The sequence below is a fragment of the Pteropus alecto genome, unplaced genomic scaffold (assembly GCF_000325575.1).
Source record: "Pteropus alecto unplaced genomic scaffold, ASM32557v1 scaffold79, whole genome shotgun sequence".
Taxonomy (NCBI): Eukaryota; Metazoa; Chordata; class Mammalia; order Chiroptera; family Pteropodidae; genus Pteropus; species Pteropus alecto.
In genome coordinates this window covers 4291193-4310482 of record NW_006494612.1, presented here as the reverse complement: position 1 = coordinate 4310482, position 19290 = coordinate 4291193, and the positions used below count along the sequence as shown (strand labels likewise).

General features: G+C 49.0%; 1 protein-coding gene across 1 annotated transcript in view; it reads right to left on the bottom strand.

Moving 5' to 3' along the window:
* The window catches only part of NR2E1 (nuclear receptor subfamily 2 group E member 1), a 23444-nt gene extending 13326 nt beyond the window's left edge, over positions 1-10118 (bottom strand). The window contains exons 1-3 of the mRNA XM_006926052.1: positions 9377-10118; positions 4582-4727; positions 1268-1355 (exon numbers count right to left, since the gene is read on the bottom strand). Of these exons, the coding sequence (XP_006926114.1) occupies positions 1268-1355; positions 4582-4727; positions 9377-9401 (259 nt within the window). The 5' untranslated portion in view covers positions 9402-10118. The remainder of the gene's footprint in view (positions 1-1267; positions 1356-4581; positions 4728-9376) is intronic.
* Positions 10119-19290: the final 9172 nt, after the last annotated feature.

Here is a 19290-nt window from a genome sequence, read left to right as displayed (position 1 = left end):
CCACCTAGAAGAGATTGCAGGGACACAGACCCTTTGGGAGAGAGTAGCTTGGTATTCTCGTCCACAACCAAGGAGAGTGGGAGCACTGCGCCCAGCCAAGCACGACGTCTCTGCACCGACTTTTTTCGCTCGGTCCAAGTCTGACTACCCCAGTCTCCAACCCCGCCCACGCGGACAAGCCGTTTGGCCTCAGGAAAATAGCACCTCAGCCCGAGGACGCTGGAGGATGGGACGAGGAAGTGTCCTCGGTCTAGGAGTGTGTTGGAGGAAGGCAGAGGAGATGTGACAATTATCACCAACAGTTTAAACAAACAAATTAATTCAGGGCAATCTTCTGCTCGCCTAGCTTGACAACTTGTCAATACACAAGATCAACAGGTGGGACGCTCCCTCGTGCTTTCTGAGCTGCGGAGGAAAGAGCTCTCCCCAATGGGCGCTGTACCTCCTAGGGCTGCCAACCCCGCCGGCCGCCGCCACAGCAAATTCCACTTCGCACCCTGTGTTGAGTCCCCATGCCTCCCTCTGGGCAATTACACCCGTCCCCGCCCCGCCCTGGGGCGCCCTCCCCCAGGCCGCCAGGGGTCATACCCTTGGACTGTGCTCTATGCCCAATAAGCACCCAGAAGTCCTAGTTCTTGCTGCACGTGTTATCAGGTTTCTGGGAGTTGGGTGTCCGAGACACACAAAGGCGTCACCCTACCTCTACAGCCCCTTTCTGTAGAACTCAAAGAAAGCCCTGGAAAAGCCCAGATTTCCACAATGGCCCTCTTGACTTTGGAATCTTGGTGAATTTGAAAATAGGGGTTCGAAATTCCGCATGTTTCTGTCTTTGCCCTCCCTCCTCCAACGCACTGTCTCCTCGGCTCCACTATCTCCTCCCCCGGACTGCGAGATCTTAACAGGCTTGGGTGGGCCGGGTGCACAAAAAGCCTGCAAGGAGAGGCGTGAAGAGGAATTAGGTAGGATGAGAGGGAAGAAATATCGCGCATGTGTCCACAACCGAGTGAGGTCCCTGGGAACGCTGCCTTCCTGGAGGTAGTTGTGGGACGCAGGTTTCTTCCGTGGGCATGGGTTTTGCCTTAGGGAGTTCAGTGCGGGTGGGCAGGGGGCTCTTGCGGAGAGGCGGGAAGGATACGACCTGAGGCCAGTTCCCAGAATCGGACAAAGAAATGGAGATGGTCTACGTGCAGATGAATGCCACGTCTTTTCTGTATATGTAGATTACTTACTACTCAACATCAGAAGAGTAAAAAGCTGTACTTATTACCATCTTTGTTCATGTTGACTTCCAAACACTTCTTCAGCCGACACGCCCTGCACTGGTTTCTGTGCGTCTTGTCCACGGGGCAGCCTCCCTGGAACAGAGCTCAAGCGGTCAGCGGTCCCTGGGCCTTTAAACTGGCGACACGAAGCCGGTGCCAGGTGGGGGGGAAATGGCGTGGAGGAGGAAACAGATCCAGCCACCCACCTAAGCGCGACAAACCTGGTTCCGCAAGACGCTAGAGCCTTGGGCACGAGAAGAGCCAAGTAGGGAAGGGGCTGGGGTTCCCGGGACTAATCCGAGAGGACCAGCCCCTGGCCCTATGAAAGCGGACAAGGAGGAAAACCTTCTCCAATCAGATGACGGGTCAGAGCGTCCGGTTTGCCAGACTGCGGCGCTGGTTGAAGCTCCCGAGGAGACCTTCCGCCTGTGGCGGAGGTGGGAAAGCAGAGAAGAGACTTTTCAGGACCGAAGACAGCGACCTGGTCCCAGAGGAGGAGGTCTCAGCGCCGGGTTGAGAGTAGGCTTACCGGAAAGGATCCCCACTACGGCCCCAGCCCCCGCCAGCTAGTCTTTCCTCTTTAGGTTAGACTACCTCTTTCTGTCACTTTCTGGGTGAGCCCATTTATCTGTCAGATAAATATCTCCCCTTTATTCTTCACTCTTGCCTTTGTACTGAAAGCCATCCTTATAACCAGCAGGTTGAGAGTTGTCTTAAAGACTAGCCTGAGCCCAGATTCATGGAAACAGTCATTCCTGGAAGGTGAGGCAGAAGTTGGAGTAGTTAGGAGGGCAGGGCCAACAAAGGTGAGGGTGTGAAAAAACAGCCCAAGGCCTGGGCAAAATCTAGAGATGTTCACTATGTAAATATGACCAGGAAAATAATGTGATGAACTGTCTGACAAAATGAGAATATGGACTGAGAATATTAGCATGATAGCTGAAAAAAAAAGAGAGAGAGAGAGAGAGAGAGAGAAATATTTATCTGAAACATGTGAGAAGTATTTTACCTAGTGCAATTTTCTGTGGAAATATTGGCCATTAAAAGATGAAATTTACAAAGACAGCTTCTTATGGAATTCATTCAGTGTTAGGTGTTATTACTGAGGGAACACATACATAAATACATAAAGACTCATATCTACATATATATTCTATACATAGAAAATACGTAAAAAATTTGGTACTCTCTTGTATTTAAACAGATTGCTACTGTTAGATTTGCAGTGAGGAAAAAAGAGAATAAAGTAAATATATTTTTATTTTGCTTTATAATATCAAATTTTCATATATGCCAAAGTTAGAGTAAATACATTTTCTGAAACATCTCCTAGGAAAGATTACACACCGAGATAGTTTTATGAGATCACACCCCTCTGATTTAAAATATGTTGATTTATTTAAAATAAAGATAAGGCAGAGGTTCATAACAATTTCTAAATGTCCTCATTACTGTTAGTAATAAATTAGAATATTATTTATCTAATCTTAGAATAAAAAGAGAAAGGAAATAATTTTGGGTTCCTAAGTGAACTCTTCTGGGCATCTTCGCTAGCCAGTGTAATAGCTGAATGTAAAGAGGCTTAAAGAACTTATCATTAAATGCAATCATATGTCTATCCTCAAATGTTATCTCTCTATTATTCTGATAAACCTGTTCATGCAAAATGGAAGTTTTCATTAGTTCTTAAGAGTGTCTTCAAATCAAATCATATATATATATAAATATCTGGATCCTGAGAGAAAGATAAGCGACTCGGCTTGGTCCATTTATTCTTTCTGCAAGGAGAGGACCACCAAGCCTGATGAGCCTATTATCCCTCCTTTACAAGTAGTTGGACTGATATCAATATGTTTGAATTGATAGTCAACCTCTTTGAAAATATCATCTGAGCATAACATCTGAGATTTTGATTCCCCAATTCTGTGCATTGCATAAAAGTAAAAACAAAACAAAACAAAACAAAACATTTAAGTGGAAACCTGCTCAAATCCAACAACCCACAGTAATCCCATATTCCTGTGGAGCTATTGGGATACAGTCTGTGTGTGTGTGTATAATGTGATGTGTCCATATGGTGAAGCTAGAAACTGATACAGAGCTGTGAACCCAATTAAACAGGTAACAGGGCTGGAGAATTCCAAATAACTTATTCAAATGAAGATGTCTTCTTGTTTTATTGATTATCCAAATCTATCAAAAACTGATATAAGCTGACACGGCTTCAGAAAAAAAGAACAATTCACTAGCACCAGACGATGTGTGTGTGTGTGTGTGTGTGTGTATGAATTAGTGAAAATATTTTACCATTTTGGTTACCAAAGAATGACTTCTGACTAATACACGCTCTAGGATCTTTTTGGGTGTCAAAGTTGTGGCTCTGTATTGAGGTCTATATGACTGACTAATGAGAAGACAAAGTGTAAGATGAAAAGGCTGATTACCTAGGTAGAAATAAGCCTATTACTGAGCTGAAAACTGAGTCCAGGGGTTCTACTCACTCTTTCTGGGAGCTTCGACTCACACTCGGCTCATGCCCTGACTCTCCTGCCTCTTTAAGACAGTTCTGCCTGCCCAAGATCAAAACACAACCAACCAGGCACATTTTCTAAGAAGAGGAATAGAAGATATAGAAACCTGAGAGAGGGTCTCAGTTAGTCCTTCCTTAGGAGCCTTCTCTTCCTGCTCACTCTGCCCTTTTCTAACAAGGCCCAGCTAACCCCACATAGGTGCTGAAGACCCACTGGTCTCTTCCAGAGCAACCCTGCTTCTCTGAAGTGAAAGGGTATAGCCCCTCACAGAACATGTCCTCTCTGTTCCAAATGGCCAACATTCACTTTGGGTCTCAACCTTGACTGGGATGCCCTGTGCCTTTTACTTCTGCCATCCCAGGCAGTGGTCAGGGAACTGAGCTTGGGTGTTGTTAGAAAGGGAGTGTGGTGGACAGGCAACAAAACATAGCCCTTTCCCCTGCTTAGACTTGAAGTTTAGATTCTTAAGTTTCTTAGGCTCCCCGGTCTGGCTTTATAGCCACTGGGTGTGTGCCTAACCCAGTGTCACAATCAGTCAGAAGATTAAAGGATGGGGCTGGGATGTCAGACTTCCTCAGGCAAACTTATCTGTCTTCTCTTACCTCTCCGCTAACCCTTGGTGAAGGAAAAGGGCCTCAGAGAGTTAAGTCTGGAAAGAGGGGAGAAGAAGAGAGAGGTCAAGGCCTGGTCTCTCCTGAGCAGCTTGGAGACTCAGAGGAGGCCTTGGCACAAACAAAGGAGGAGGAGGCAGCAGAGGGGAGCTGGGCAATGCAGTCTGGCTAAGGTACCTGGTTTCCAGATTTGCAGACGTATGTCCTATTCCTTCGGATACTCCGTTTGAAAAACCCAGAGCAGCCGTCGCAGGCGTAGACCCCGTAGTGTTTCCCCGAGCTGCGGTCGCCACACACTTTACAGGGGATATCTAAAATGCGGCCTGAAATCGCAGGAAAGGCAGGGAAAGGGGAAGGGACGAGAAGGAGAGGAGGGCAGAGAAGAGGGAGGAAGAGGGAGAGGGAGAGAGAGATGCTAAGCAATCTGACCTCTGAAGGGATTAGCACCGAAGCTGCGGTAAAAGCAAATAATGAAGTGATTTTATAGCCAAACTTTTTTTTCCTTGAGCAAGTGTCAGTTTCCTACAATAAGCATTATTCATGCACCGCTACATGTATTTGGGTCTCCTCTAATCGCCGAGACCCATTTTGGAATAAAAGATTACAGCAGGCCGGGCGGCAGCGCGGCCCGCCGCTGCCTTTCTGCTCCGTGGAAAGTTTGGCCGCCTCCCTCCCCTGCTCCTGCATTTAACAGAGAAAGTTGTGAGTGAGAGCGTGAGGAGACAAACTTGAAATGTAAAAAAGAAAAGAAGAAAAACAAACAAGGCTGGAACCAGTGATGGCAGCTGGAAGGCAATCGAGTTTTCTCTGAGCTGCCCGGCAGTTGTTATTATCAGGATTATGATTGTAATGCTAATACTAGGATTATTAATGATAATAAGGGTAGTGATAATTGCCCGACTTCGCTTTACCTATTTTTTTTTTTTTTTAATGCTTGGTGGATCACTTTTGAGAAATTATTTCTTGTAGGAAAAAGAAAAATTTCTCCCCAAAGTAACTAGCACAGTGCTAGGCAAATGAGCACAGGAGAGTAATGCAAGTGTGTGATTCCCTGGCAGGTTCGCGTGGGACAGCACCCCTTCTCCTACTACTACTCCCCAACTTTTTCTTCCTTAAAGACTGGCCTCCTCCCACTAGATCTGTTTCTCCGCCGCTGTCGGAGGCTAATGCCTTAAAGGATCTAGACTGCCCTCCATCCCCGCATTCCTATTGGCCTCGACGGTCGCCTGGTTTAAGAGAACGTTCCTTGAAATCCCCTCAAGCTTGGGATGGCCGCCGCCCTTGGAGGAAGGTGAGGAAGGGGATAATATTCGAAAATTCAGTAGAGAGGGAACTATTTTTCTCTAAGATTCAAGAGTCTAAGCAGTCCGAAGTAGTTTATAGGGACTTAGAAATCCTTCCTCCCTCACACAAAGGGAGTATTAAATAAAGTGTTAACTTAATTAACACCTTGATAATAATAATACTAATGATAGTTAATAGTCTAATAATTAACTTCTTAACATTTAATTTTCCTTTCGCTACCCGTCGAAGGCCTCCAGTCTGGGCCCGGGCGGCCTCAGGCCTCGGTGAAACATAACGGCTGTCCCCCACCCACCCCCGAGCACTCAGGCTGTGGGGTCAGCTCTGAGGCTGGGGTGAGGAGAGGCAGGGGTGAGAACCACTGGGTGAGAAGAATAAGGGAGTAGAGAACGCGGCGTGGGGACGGCCCCCGAGGCGTCAGAGGTGGGAACTTGCTAGTGGGTTCGAAGGCGTCCAGGCGGGCGCTCACCCCTGGTGGCGGCCTTGGAGGAGCGACGGCGAAGGGCCGGAGGGCAAGCGGGGGAGCAAGGAGGGTGGAGACCGCCGGAGAGGGGAGGAGGCTCGGTAACCACCAGGCTAGACCGGAGTAATTACAACCCCGCCGTAGCACCTGCCTATAGAGCCACCAGTGACCCGTCAAAAAGAGTAGCATGGGAATTCGGATGGCGACAAAGGCTGGCGGGGGGAGGCGCGCGGCGCGGCGACCACCGCCTCTGCGCCCCCTCTCCCGCAGTGTGGGAGGAAAGGTTGTGCGGGGGGTGGGAGAAAGGGGCTGGAGAAAACACGATGAGGCCACAGTGGGTCTTGTCGCTCACCCCCTCAGGCCTGTCACTGCTCCCAAGGGAACTCAGGACGCTCAGCAGGCCGGGATTGGAGCTCTGCTACACCGCACTCACTCGGGAGGCAGTAAACTTGACTTCCATAATTTGCCACCATCCTCCTCTGCATAATTCACGCCCTCTGCCTGAGCCGAGGTCCAGCAATCCCATCTCCTCAGCTGTCCTCTTCCTTCCCGGGGCACTTTTGATAATGCTAAGATGAGCGCATGACAGGAGCAGTGAGTGGTAGGGCTTCTTTTCACCTCTTCCCATCCAGACAAGAGGCCAGGGACACAAGCCTCTGAGAACCAAGATGGGGTAGAGGAAGGACCAGCTCCCCGGGCGGGGCTCCTCGACCGTCGCCCCCCGGCGCCGTCAGGGCTGCGGGTCCGCCCTGCCTTTGCGCAGACCAGGACAGATTAGAGGCCCGCTGCCCACCTGGGGCCGGGCACAGGAGGGAGGGACGCGAAAATTCCGGGACCTAACCGGTCTGCGCCTCAGACCCCGCCGCCCAGCCACGTTAAGGTGACTTGGGGTCACGAGACAAGCTGGTTGACCCGGTTGCAAAGCTCCACTCATTTAACAAGCCGAGCGAGCTCCGACGTGAGGCGAGCGGGAGTTCCCTGAGGCTGGAAAACCGTTCTTAACTTCCCTCGCCAGGGGGTCCCCTCGGGGCTTTTTGTGTGTCATAATTGCCTAAAGATATATGGCAGCTTCGATTACTGTAATTATCATCAGAGGCTGTTGAAAGAAGTTAGTCTGGGCTGCAGGGGTGACTGGCCGGGGTCTTGTTACCACCCAGGCGGGGCTCCCGGGTGACAGCCCTCTGCTTTCCAGCCGTGCGAGGCCGAGGGAGGCGGGGACTGCAGACCTCGCGGCCGGGCTCGGCCCTGACCTCGCTCTTGCCGCCCGGAGCTCGCGGACCGCAAGTTTTGGGCCCGGCTGCCGCCACCGCTCCGGGAGGGCCTGGCTGCAGCGGCGCCGCGGGCGGGGGCTGAGGTTCTGCGGGACTGGAAAACTTCAGCAGAGACGGCTGGACCTGCACCGGGGCTCAAGGCTTCCGAGGGCAAACTCAGGCTCTTGGTTAGTTGGAAAGTTACAAAGTTTTCCCGATGCTGTCACTCCGCATTTTTTCCCAAAAGCTGGGAGGGTCCGCCTGCATCTTAGTTCTAAGTACGCGGACGCGCCCCCAGCGAACCAAGCTTCGCGCCCACGGGTTTACCTCGTCTCCGAGGCCTTACCTTTCAACTCGCCCCCCAAACCCGGCGGCTCTGCACCCCAAATAGGTGCAAGAGTCCAAGACTCCTTACTTCCAAGGAAAGAAGCGAGGGCCTGTCGCAGGGCCAGCCGAGGCCCGTGGGCTTGGGTTTTTGCAATGAGACTCAGAATGCAACAGGAAAGATTTCCTTCTGCGCCTTATGTGAAGGACCTTCGCACGCGGGAATGTGGGCCACAAAAACTGAGCTTGCCTCCCTTCCCAGAGTGTCGAACAGCGAGGCTAGGGTAGGCCCGACGCTAAGTGAAAACGTCAGTCCTCTTCAAGTGTCGGTTCTGATGCTGGCTACGGTTAAAGTTCCTTCTCTCTTCACTCTGCCCTAGATCTAAATATTTCTCCTTTTCTGGTTTTATTCACGTTCATTTTACTGTAATTTTTTTTTAAACGGCAGCACTCAAACCAAAACAATCGGACAAAGTGAAAACACAACCCACTTTTTTTTAGGTGGGAGGAATTGTATCCCACTTAAGTGGGACTTCACCATCAGTCCTCAAAAGTGTCTTGGACTCTTCCAACTTTCGAAGACTTGGGACAATAAGAGCGAGGGAGGGGAGAAAGGGTGAAGAAAGCATATAGCGCCAAAAATGCTACAGGCAAAAATAGCAAGGGCGGCGGGAGAAGTCGGAGACATGGGTTCTCCGCCGCCACTCCGAGCCTTGGACCCTGTAAAGGGCAGCCCCGGACCACCGAAAGGCGGGAACTGAAATGCCTCCGAGGAGATCCAAGCACTGTGGCGGCTCCCGCCCAACGCCGGCTCGGGCCTGCAACGTTCTGGGTTCTGCAGGCTCGGTGCACTCAAAGGCCCTCGCACATCCACTAAGTCCTGCACTCATTCGGGCGTCTAGGGGCCGCTGGAGATCAGCCTCGGCTTTGCGTGAAGAGGGACAGCCATCAGCTAAGCAAGTTTGAGGAAGGAGAGACGCACGCGAAGGAAACAGGCCGCACACTCCTGCCTCTGCTGAGCTCCCGCTCGAAAAGTCCTTGGGATTAGGGATTTGGTCCTCTATTTGCTTGAGCAGTTCGCCATAGTTTAAATTCCCCAGTTATGACCTACGCGGATTTAGGATTAAGGAAAATGTGACTTTTAAATTGTTTCTGCTTCCCAGTTCGCAGGATTATTTGAAAAAGCTAGAAACGGGATGCAAAGCATTCCATTCAAAATCGGCTTTGCGCAAAGTTGCTTCTGCGCGCCTGAGCTAGGAGTTCTGAGCGGGCGTGTTATTGTGCTGCCTCTTGGAGCTGCGGCCTAGTTCCCGCCCCTGTCGCCCCCTCCTCCCCACACCTGGCGACTAAGTGGAGGGAACTCGCGCGACTGGTGGGCTGCATGGGTCCCAACTTTCCCACCTTACCAGAGAGAGTGGGGAATCAAGAGATCCAAAAGTAACGAAATTGTTCTTCCCCTACCACGAAACGCTTCGACTCACGGTCTACAAGGAGCTGGGCCAAAGCGTACATGCCGCTGGAGTATTCCTCCCGGTCTCGGAGCTGCTGAGCTCGGGGCAGGACTTCCCAGGCTCCCCGCCCTCCCACCCTAGGCTGCGCGCCTGAACCCCGCGGCAGCCCAAAAGGTACCCACTTGTTGATCCGGCCGGCTTGCTCATGCTGGCGGTCCCGGGGCGGAGCGGTTGGTGGGCGCTGCTCGAGTCCCGGCCGACAGCCCCCGCCTCGCCGCCGGGAGCCGCAGCTCTCCAGCCGCCCTCCAGCCTGCGAGGCTCCCAGGCAGGACAGGTGGGTGTCGGTCGCGCGCGCTGCGCTGCTCCCCGGGGGCTCAGAATTCGTTCCACAGTAGAAATTTAAGCATCCTTAAGTTTCTTCCCGGTTCTTGCAAAACTGCAGCTGCTGCGAATGTTGCTTGATTTGGACACACGCATGGACAGACAAATGGAGAGACGGACAGGCAGATGGAGGAAGAAGGGAGAACAGCGAGAGAGGGATATTGAAGGACAGAGATGGACCCACGAAAATGGTCTTCCTACGGAGCAAAAGGGGCAAAATTTCTCTCTTTCCCCATTCCTGTCGCTCGGTCTTCAATTTTTCCCTCTACATTAGGCATGCAGAGTGTGGACAGATCTCTACAGACCGCTGGTCTTCTAAAGAAAGAAGAAAAACAACCGCAGTCTCAGGCAGACGGGCTCGGCGCTGCCCAAACCCGAGCGCCGAGAGGGAAAACTAGATTGCTGGGAAGTCTTCGGAGGAAACAGGCGGCAAGGTCCTGGTTTCCGGGGAGAGCCGCTCTTGCAGCGGCAAAGGGTCCCCGAAGTTCATTACCCCGTGACTTTGTGCCTGTCGCTGCGGGCTGGGTCCTCTGTAATATCTCCAGAAGCGCTCTGACAGGCAGCCGCGGGGAGGGGAATAGGGCGTCCCTGGCCCACTTAGCTTTTCCCCCAACTCCTGGCGGGGTCTGACGTCAGCCATGTGCGGGGAGGAGATGGGAAGAGGGAGGGGGTTAAATGCTAATGATATTAATGAACCTCCAAGCGGCTCCCTAAGAAAATGCAGGAGCTCTCAGAGCTGGCGAGTTAGAGTGTGGATATAGAAGTGTGGGTCTCTGCGTGGTGATGGTGAGGACGGTGCTGCTCTTGTAATAAAAGTGAATTGTTATATTTCATGGCTCGGAGGAAGGGGAGGAGAGATGAAGTTTTCTCAAAACGTTTTCCCCATTCTCTCCAGAGTGCCAGACAGATTCGTGGAAGAAACTGGGTGGCTGTGTGTTTGTGTGTGATTGTGCGCGCCGGATGTGGCCATGTGAGTTGGTTCATTCTGGGTCCCGTGCCCCTTCTGTTGGGTAAAACTTGGATCTGGCTCGAGGTGAGTAATTATTCATTTGCAACTATCTACAGAAAGTTATAGCTGAGGACGCTGTATGGGGACTTGGGGTCTGGGATGGAGTCCGCCGAGGCTCCGCATTCCGGCGTCCTGCGCGCGATCCGCTTGGGCACCAGCCGTGGAGAGCTTGCCCGCCCGCTTCTCAAAGCAAAGCCCATACCCAGCAGGGCGAAGGTCCTATCGCCTCCGTCATCTGCAGTGGAGTGGCTAGAGGGCAAAGCTTTCCCTCCAGCAGCTTGACCCCAGGGGGCATTGGTGGCTCCCCCTCTCCTGGCCAAAGGATTCTGGAGAGCGCCCCACGCCTCAGCACCCTTCCCCCCCCGCCCCGCCCCGCCTTCCTGCGATTCCTGTGCTGCTCGCGTCCAGGTCGCTGCGCCGCGCTGGGAAGGCGCACGCCGAGGGAGCGGTGATCCCCGATCTCTAAGAGATTAATTCTTATTTAAGCTCTCGCAGCAGCTTGAACTTGTCGAACAAGAGCTTGCCAACCTCTCCTCCGGGCGTGGGCCCGACTAGAGGTCAGGGTCACACCTTCTGCTCTCCAGCCCTCTGTGGCTCATTCGGGGGGCGAGGGGAGGGAGGAAGAAACTAGGCAATTCTGCCCTCCCACTCTCAGCTCCACTTTATGCAGACTCGGTGTCAACTCGGGCTTTCGATCAGAGTAAGTGTGTATAAAGTGAGAGTTTGCTTGTCTCCACCCCCCTCCACGGCCTAGCTCCTCTGCCGCAGCGTCTCGGGGGCTCCGGCTGTGCGCTCCAGTCGGCGGCTGCAGCACGTGACCACAACTTTCTACAGTGGCCTGGGCTCTGCCTGGAGCGCGGGGCCACGCGCAGCACACATATCAGAGCCTGGTTCCTCTCTAGTGCTGCACAGAAAACAGGAATGGAGGTGGGGCGGGGAGTCTGGGGACATTTGGAAAGAGCAAGAAAGGGGACGACTAATTCCTAAATTACTCCTCCTCAGTTTTCGAAATGGGATGAGATTAGAGAACTGTGGGACAAAGCTATAAACCTGAGGATTTTTTTTTTTTAGAAGACAGATCAAGAAATCAACATTTTTGACAGCCAAGTTGGAAAGACACGTGAGCAGCGAGCCCTGCCCGCCATACATATAAACTCGAACTCCACTCCCCAAAAGGGAAGTTATTTCTGATCAGAGTTTAAGAGACACAGTTTTACTGTGCCAGGCTCCATTTTGGAGCCTGGGGTTCTATCTCCCACGAGAAATCCACTCTCCACCACCACCACCACCATCATCATCATGTGCATTCAGAGGAGGACACTTGGTTAAGAACAAAAAACTTCAAGAGTCCAAATAATTTATCTCCCGCGAAGAAGGCCGGTGTGGAAGACTAGACCTGGGCCTGTCTCCCCGGAAAAATTTATGAGTCTGTGGTGAGGAGACCTAGAAGCCGCTTGGTGGGTGCAGGGGCTTGGAGGTAGGAGGACTGTGGCTCTGGAGGGGTCCAAACTACCACTCCTTCTACTCCCCCACACTCTTGCCCTGCTGGCTTATTTGTAGGTATCAAAACTTTTGGAATACACCTGAGGCTCACCAAATTGTCTCAAAATCAAAATGAGAATGTTTCCTCTTTCTCTTTCTCTTGTCACCAGCCCCTAATCAAGCAGGATGTCAAGAGTCCACTGAATAGAAACACACACACACACACACACACACACACACACACACACACACACACACACACCATCCAGCCCTGGCAAAAGGCACAACACGCGCACACACCCCCGCAGCATGTTCGTCCTGCGTTCTTTGCGCCTGGCTGTAATTATCCACGTGCTTTGCATAAATCACAATGTAGTTCTGAAATCATCATGATGACTTTCTGGCATGATTGGTTCGGTGGCAACAGCAGCAATAAGATCCAGGGTAGGCGGGAGGGACTGGGGCCTGGGGCCTGGAGCCCACCAGGTCCAGGAGGAAGCTGGAGCCAGAGTACTGGCCTGCTTCTGCTTACTCCAAGCTGCTGCAGGCCACAGAGAACTAGGATTTAAGGTATAGAAACTTGGGACTCTCCTGGGTGCCAGTCAGAGAAGAAAGCCTCTGCAAGGCAGGGACTGTTACTTTTTATCCTCCCATCCATGGGCTCCAGCATGCTGCCTGGTTCATAGTAGGTATTGCATAAATGGTGGGCAAATAAATGAAGGAAAATCACCTGCAGTTTTTCCAAGAAGCCACTGGAGGCACAGCAAGGCTAAACTACTAGAAACCAGAAGGTGGGTGTTCAGGCTCTGGCCCAGCTAGGTGTGTATCTTTGGGGAAGTGACTAGACCTCTCTTGGGTTCAGATCATTATATACAAGATGACTATGTCCTGTTCAACCTAAACTAATAAAGATTTTTTCCTGTGAGTCCACTAAGAGAAATTATCGATAAGGGGCAAATGCCGCCTATCACAGAAATATCTCAGAAATTTCTTTATATCTCAGAAATACAGAAGCAAGATCTTAAGTTCAAGGAAGGGTGTATAGTGGTAGAGTCATACCCCAGAGGTTCTTAAGCCCTTCTGATAGGTCCAAACATAGCCTCTAATTTCCTCTTTAGTCTCTTGTGAGTATGGAGCTCTCAACCAAAACCAAATCCAAAAACACAGGGAAGGCATCTTTTATTACAGGATGTTTACATTTGGGTCCAGGGGATAAGAAATAGGATTATGAGAAGTACCATGGAATCAAGGGGTCTCTCTGTCCATCCACCAATCCACTCCATTTATCAAACTGAGCATCTCCTATGTGCCAGAGATTAATGACATGACCCCTTTTTCAAAAAGACTACAGGGGAAGCAGACACATAAGTGCTTTGGTTTGGACTAAAACACAGGACTTTCTGGAAAAATATACAAAGGACTATAAACCAGTGTGGAATGGGGTAGGCTGTCAGGGAATGCCCCGGAAAGCTGGCCTTGTGTTAGGAAAACCTACTGCCTATGAAAACTGTCTTGTATTATAGCTCACCCTCTTGCTAATGCCCCTTCTCATCCATTTTAAAAAGGAAGTAGAGTCTTATTAACTAAATGGTCTAAGAGGAACACCCCTCGAGCAGCAGATTATCTGGGTCTGACCTCTAGCTCTCCATTCACTAACTTCTCTAAAAATGGTGCCATTTTTCTCCATTAACTGTCTCCCCTATTCTTCTAAATTAAAACATCAAAGGACAAAGGAAAAGCTTTCTCATCAGTAAGCAGAGCTGATAAAGTTGGTGTGAAACAGAGACCCCTTTCCCAACCAGTGATCAGCCCCCTCTCAGAGGCCACTCTACCTCTAGAGATTCAGTCCTTTAAAATCTTCTTTACTATACTGATGAGCACAGTTAAGAAATACACAGACCCAGAAAATGGCTGGGAAAACCTACCAGTTGAGCTTGGCTGAGTTTGATGTTCAGTCTCCAAAAGACATGCTGACTCAAGTTTTTTGTTTGTTTGTTTACATGAAGGAGAAAATTGATTTTCATTTGCTTCCAAGTCATAATTCAACCTATGGTTGGTTATTGCTTCTCCAGCGGATGAGTGAGAGAGAAGGTAGATCATGGAGCAGATTGTCTAGCACATAGCAGGTGCTCAGTGAGGACTTGGAAGGGACAGAATGAAAGAAACAGTCTCATCAGGCTTGCTTCTGATGCTGCTGTGGGCCTCTCAAAGAAACACCAAGAACAATCCAAAAAAGAGACCAGGTACTCTAGAATCCTATGGGTGATGAGTAGCATAGCTTTTCTTTGACATTTTTCCAGGACTGTGTTGGCTGAGTTGTCTGTTACTCTCCACCAGTGGGAAGATGAACACTGTTTACAGCAACAGCGATAAGACAATGCCTTGTGGGAGAGGATCCTTTTTTTGTTTCTTAACAAATAACAAATCATGTCTCTGCATTTGTTCACACCCTCCCTCAGGGGCGCATCAGCAGAAGAAATTCAGGTCTGGAGCAGACTGAGGATGAACAGCTTCTAGAGACTCACTGCACTTTGATATTCTTCTTGCTCCAAGAATAATCAAATAGAAACATCTCCCCCCGCCTCCATCTGTTACTTTATTTCCTACATAAAATATTTTATTTACTTAGATCTTGCCTTGTTCCACGAAGAATTTGCCATGGCTCTCATGTCAAATTGCTTTAATTTGAGACTTGGGCTCCTTACCTATAAGATGACTAGCCTGAGATGTATTTAAAACAAAAACAATCCGAGATACTGCCAGGAGCAAGGAAATAATGTAGCCTTCTTCTCTCCTCCCAGGAAGATAGGTCAACACAGACAAAGCTGCCTGTTTCTTACTTCCTAATGGCAAGAATAAAAAGGAGACATATGCAATACCCAGTTCTCCAACTGGACAGGGAGGTCCTTGAGGCAGAGACTGACTGATTCATCTTTGGATCACCAGTCCCTAGCGCTTTAGCACACAGTGGTGCTTTATAAGTGCAGAAGGTATGAGTGATCCTGCCTGGTGGTACTCAAAATTAAAGCTGAGCCTTGGGTGAGGCAGGGGTGTGGCTTGCTATTGCTCTGCCCCAGCAATGGGGAAGGTAGGGATTAGGAACAGGTCCTCTAGACCTCCAAATTTTGAGAAGCAATACAGGTCATTTTTGATTTTCTAAAACAAAAGAATGACTGGATAAACACGAAAGCAGGTGACATCCAGGGAGAAAATGGCCACCAAGACTCTTCAATCTCCTAATTTCCTATGAAGTACACAGTCTGACTTGGCTTCCACTTAGCCCAGAATTACAGAGCACACAAGTCAGAAGGGACCTTAGAGATCAATACTCATCTAATTCCATCATTTTACAGATAAGGAAACTGAGACCCATAGAGACAAAGCTTTTCCTAGGTCACTCATCTAAAGACAGAAGCCAGCCCCAGAACCCAGATCTCTTGATGCTGAGTCTAATTCTCTTTGAAATACTAATTCCACTGTATTGAACTACCTCCCATTTCCCAGAAGAGCTTCTAGAAGCTCCAATTAAGGCAATTTCACTCTCTTACAAGTGAAGTAATCAGAATTAAGAAAAACGTTTTGTGCATCTTGAAGCAATAGTTCAGTATTTCTGAAACTTCAGATCTTCCACTTCGCAGGTTTTTCTTCAAATCCCCTCTTCCAGTATTTAAAATTCGCTGTGTCCCAATGGATAGAAAACCTGTGAGGTCCCTTTCTGTTTTGTAGAGGGGATGATGTGAACTAAAAGAGGAACTACTTAGAGACACTAATAATAAATACTGAGAAGAAGTCAACTAGATTGAACAATTAATCACTGAATTTGATTCGTGTGGATTGCCAATCTGGGCCTTTCAGATTTTAAAAACATCCCTCTCTTCCCTCCACATCAGGTTTAGGACCTGCCGTATCCAGAGTACTGTTTTGACACTAGTATAAACAATTGTTACGTAAAACAGGGTAGCCCAGTTTAAATATGGCTAACATATTTGAGAAAAAACTACGATTCTCTATTCCATGAATAAGTATATCAGGACCACATATTTGATCTCTGCCAATGCAGTGAAAACATCATACATTCTAGTATGCTTTGTTTCCAAATGATCTAGTTCTCACAGTTCTCTGTTGTCCTTCTATTCTAGTAAGTAATTTCAGAATTCACATCACTTACAAAGATGCCGAGCGGCTATTTAGGGAAGTCTGATTCAAAAAAAAAAAAAAAAATCCTCCAAAACAAAACAAACCTCCCCCTCTCTTCTCCCTCCCCCAAACCCCACATGCTTTGTGCAAGACGGAGTCAACCAGTGGGATTCACAGGAGGTCCCCAAGTCAAATGCTGCAGCTGCGTTTTAAAAAAGGGTTGGATAAACTACAGCCGTTAATAACATCTGTATCTATGCAAGCTAAGATGATGATAGGGGTAATCAGATCTCATGCTTCAGGGCATAAGATGATTGCCTGCTGGGAGGAGGAGAATTTGGCCTTTCAGGTATAGCAGTTCACAACTCAGGAGGGAGGATGCAGACACTTCTCCCAGTATCTAAAATGTCAGGTATAAGTGACATGATTTTGGAGTAGATGAAGCACTGATTTGAAATCTAATGTTTCTATCAGATCAAGACATTGAATAATGAAATATTTGAATTACCCACATGCACCACATATAGCTTATGTGTATCTCTCTATAGATAAGATGGAAATATTTAGGTGCCTTTTTTTTTTGAAGGCCGAGGTTCTTTGATATGTTTTGACCATCTTTTAGTTCAAAGCAAATGCTTAATAAACGGTAAACAACAACAGAAACAGTGGAGATAATTCAACTTTAGTCCATGCATTTATGATTAGCTAAAGTAATGTATAATTAACCAAATATTCATAATTACATATAGTTGGATCCTTAAATATATGTATTTCCAGTTGCATTAGCTAAATAATGATGGAGTTGCATGTTTGGAGAGTACAAGGAATGCATTCATTTCAATGTCCTTATCACTAAAGTAATTTTTAAATTTTAGTATTTGTCTGGAAGTGAGGAAGGAATCATGTAAAAATAACCTTACCTTCTCTTTTGATTTCTTTAATATTTTCAAACCTCAGGAGGGGTACACTTTAGTACAGTTTCACAATTTAATTAATTTTGAAAACACTGTGCAAGTGTGAGTAGGGCTGCATTTATTTAGACATGTAAACTCATACTGCAGGGCATACAGCATCAGACAGCTGTTCACATTTAAGAGAGATGTAGAATCTTTTGAAGGAGTTGATTTCTAGCAGAGTGGTTAGAGTCCTTTTGGCATGAAAGACATTCTTGCTACTGGCTTCATCACTATTACTAAACCATTCACTTCTGTTCCACACAGAGGGACTATTCTGAAGGATGTGGCTGTTAAATGCAATTTTTTAAATGATGCACGTAAACAGTTTTAAGGGGGTGGGGGGAATCCTGCAGCTGTTTGGCTGCAGACGGGCATGGGAAATTAGTCAGAAGCCCAAAGCATCATAGTTAATAACCATTATTCTGTTGTCTGGGATGTTTGTTTAAATACTATTGACACTGTGTATGTATTGTCATCTTCTCTAAATTGTAGCTCTTAACCACAGAAATCTTGTTAAAGACCACCTAGGGTTTCCTCTGTATGATACTGAAGTGTGTATTCACCTGATGGGTAAACAAAAAACAGATTTTTTTTGTGTCAATTTTTCTCTCATGTGCAAGTAGCAGGAAATTTTCTGGACTAAAGAAAGAGATTGTCTGAGTACAGTAGAAATAGACGTTGTGGCGTCCCAACCTTTGTATTTCTCCTCTAGTGATAGAAAATGAACAAACCCATCAACTGATTAATACAATTCAGTTCTGCTTAAAATTCACAGATCTGTTTGGTATGAGACTGTATTTTAAAAGACTCATACTTGCCATTAAGTGTGAAGAAATCAGTAACTATTCTTTTCATCAACAGCATGTTGGGTTTTTTTCCCCCCATGTAGATTTTGCTTATTAAGTGAGGTCATTTGGGAGGAGAGCGGCTCTGGTGGGGGGTGGGGGGGAAACCTAACAGCCTGACTCCCAAGTTGAGAGCTCCAGATCACGAGCTATTCAGTACAAAGCGTTTTATATCTTGACTTATGAGGGAACAATAGCTGGCCTTACAAAGGCACCACCTGTGATTTAGCACGGTTGACATCTTTGTTAAGGAGGTGCCGTGGTGCAGAAGAGAAACAGCACGTGCACAATCCGGAACTTGTTACTGTGACCCACCTTCAATGCTGTTTCCCGTGGTCGCTGAGGCCTCGCCAGATTTTTGGTTACAGTTTTAGAAAAGGAGGTGCGGGGAGAGAGAGGAAACGAACGTCGTCCACCCTAATTGACTCCAAGCTCTGGACTGTCGGCTTGCAAGGGCCCAGCTGTCCCATTTTACAGATGGGTAAATGAAGGTCAGGTCCGCGGAATGTCTGGCTCAGCAGGTGCCTGGGATCGGGGACCCCCGCGGGGCTTCGGGGCGGCGCGGCCGTGCGCGGGACGTCCAGTCCCCGTCTCCGGCCCAACCTTCAGGCCGGTGGCTTTTTGCTTCTTTCCCGAAGGTCGCTTCTGACAAATCTATCTATTTGGGGCAAATTGTCAGTGAGAAACTTCCGCTCGAACTGCCCGGGACAAAACCGGCTGTTTGAAAAGGGTAAATCCCGCGGCCCGGCGAGGCCGAACAATGGGCCGCTGGTGCTGCTGCGGCGGGGGCGGCCGGGCGCGCCGCACAAAGGGCGGATTAATTGGGGCCGCGGCTGAGCGATTCGCGCTAGCTCCACTCAGCCCGCGCCGCGGGGCGCCCCATTGACTGGGCCCCGAGCCCCACTTTTCACAAACTCCAAACAAAAGTCAATTTCTTTTTTTATAAGGACGGGGTGGGGGCCGCGGCCAAGATTCTCCTCTCGCTCCTGCACCTCACACTCGCTTTTATTTGGGGCGGGGGTGGGGTGGGGTGGAGGATTGGCTGGAGGGAGACGGGCGTGGGGAACTCTGGAGTGGAAAGAGACCCGGGTGTGGCTGCCGCGTCCCTGTCCCCGCCTCCGCTGACACCCCCCACCCATCCCGGACGCGAGTCGCGCTCTCCAGCTGCACCTACGGCTTTCAGGCAGGAGTTACGTCCCTGCCCAAGCAAGGCCTGGTGGCCACAAAGAACTGGATGGGGGTGGTGGCAAGGACCGAGGTGAGGGCTGCAGGCACCGAGTTGGGGG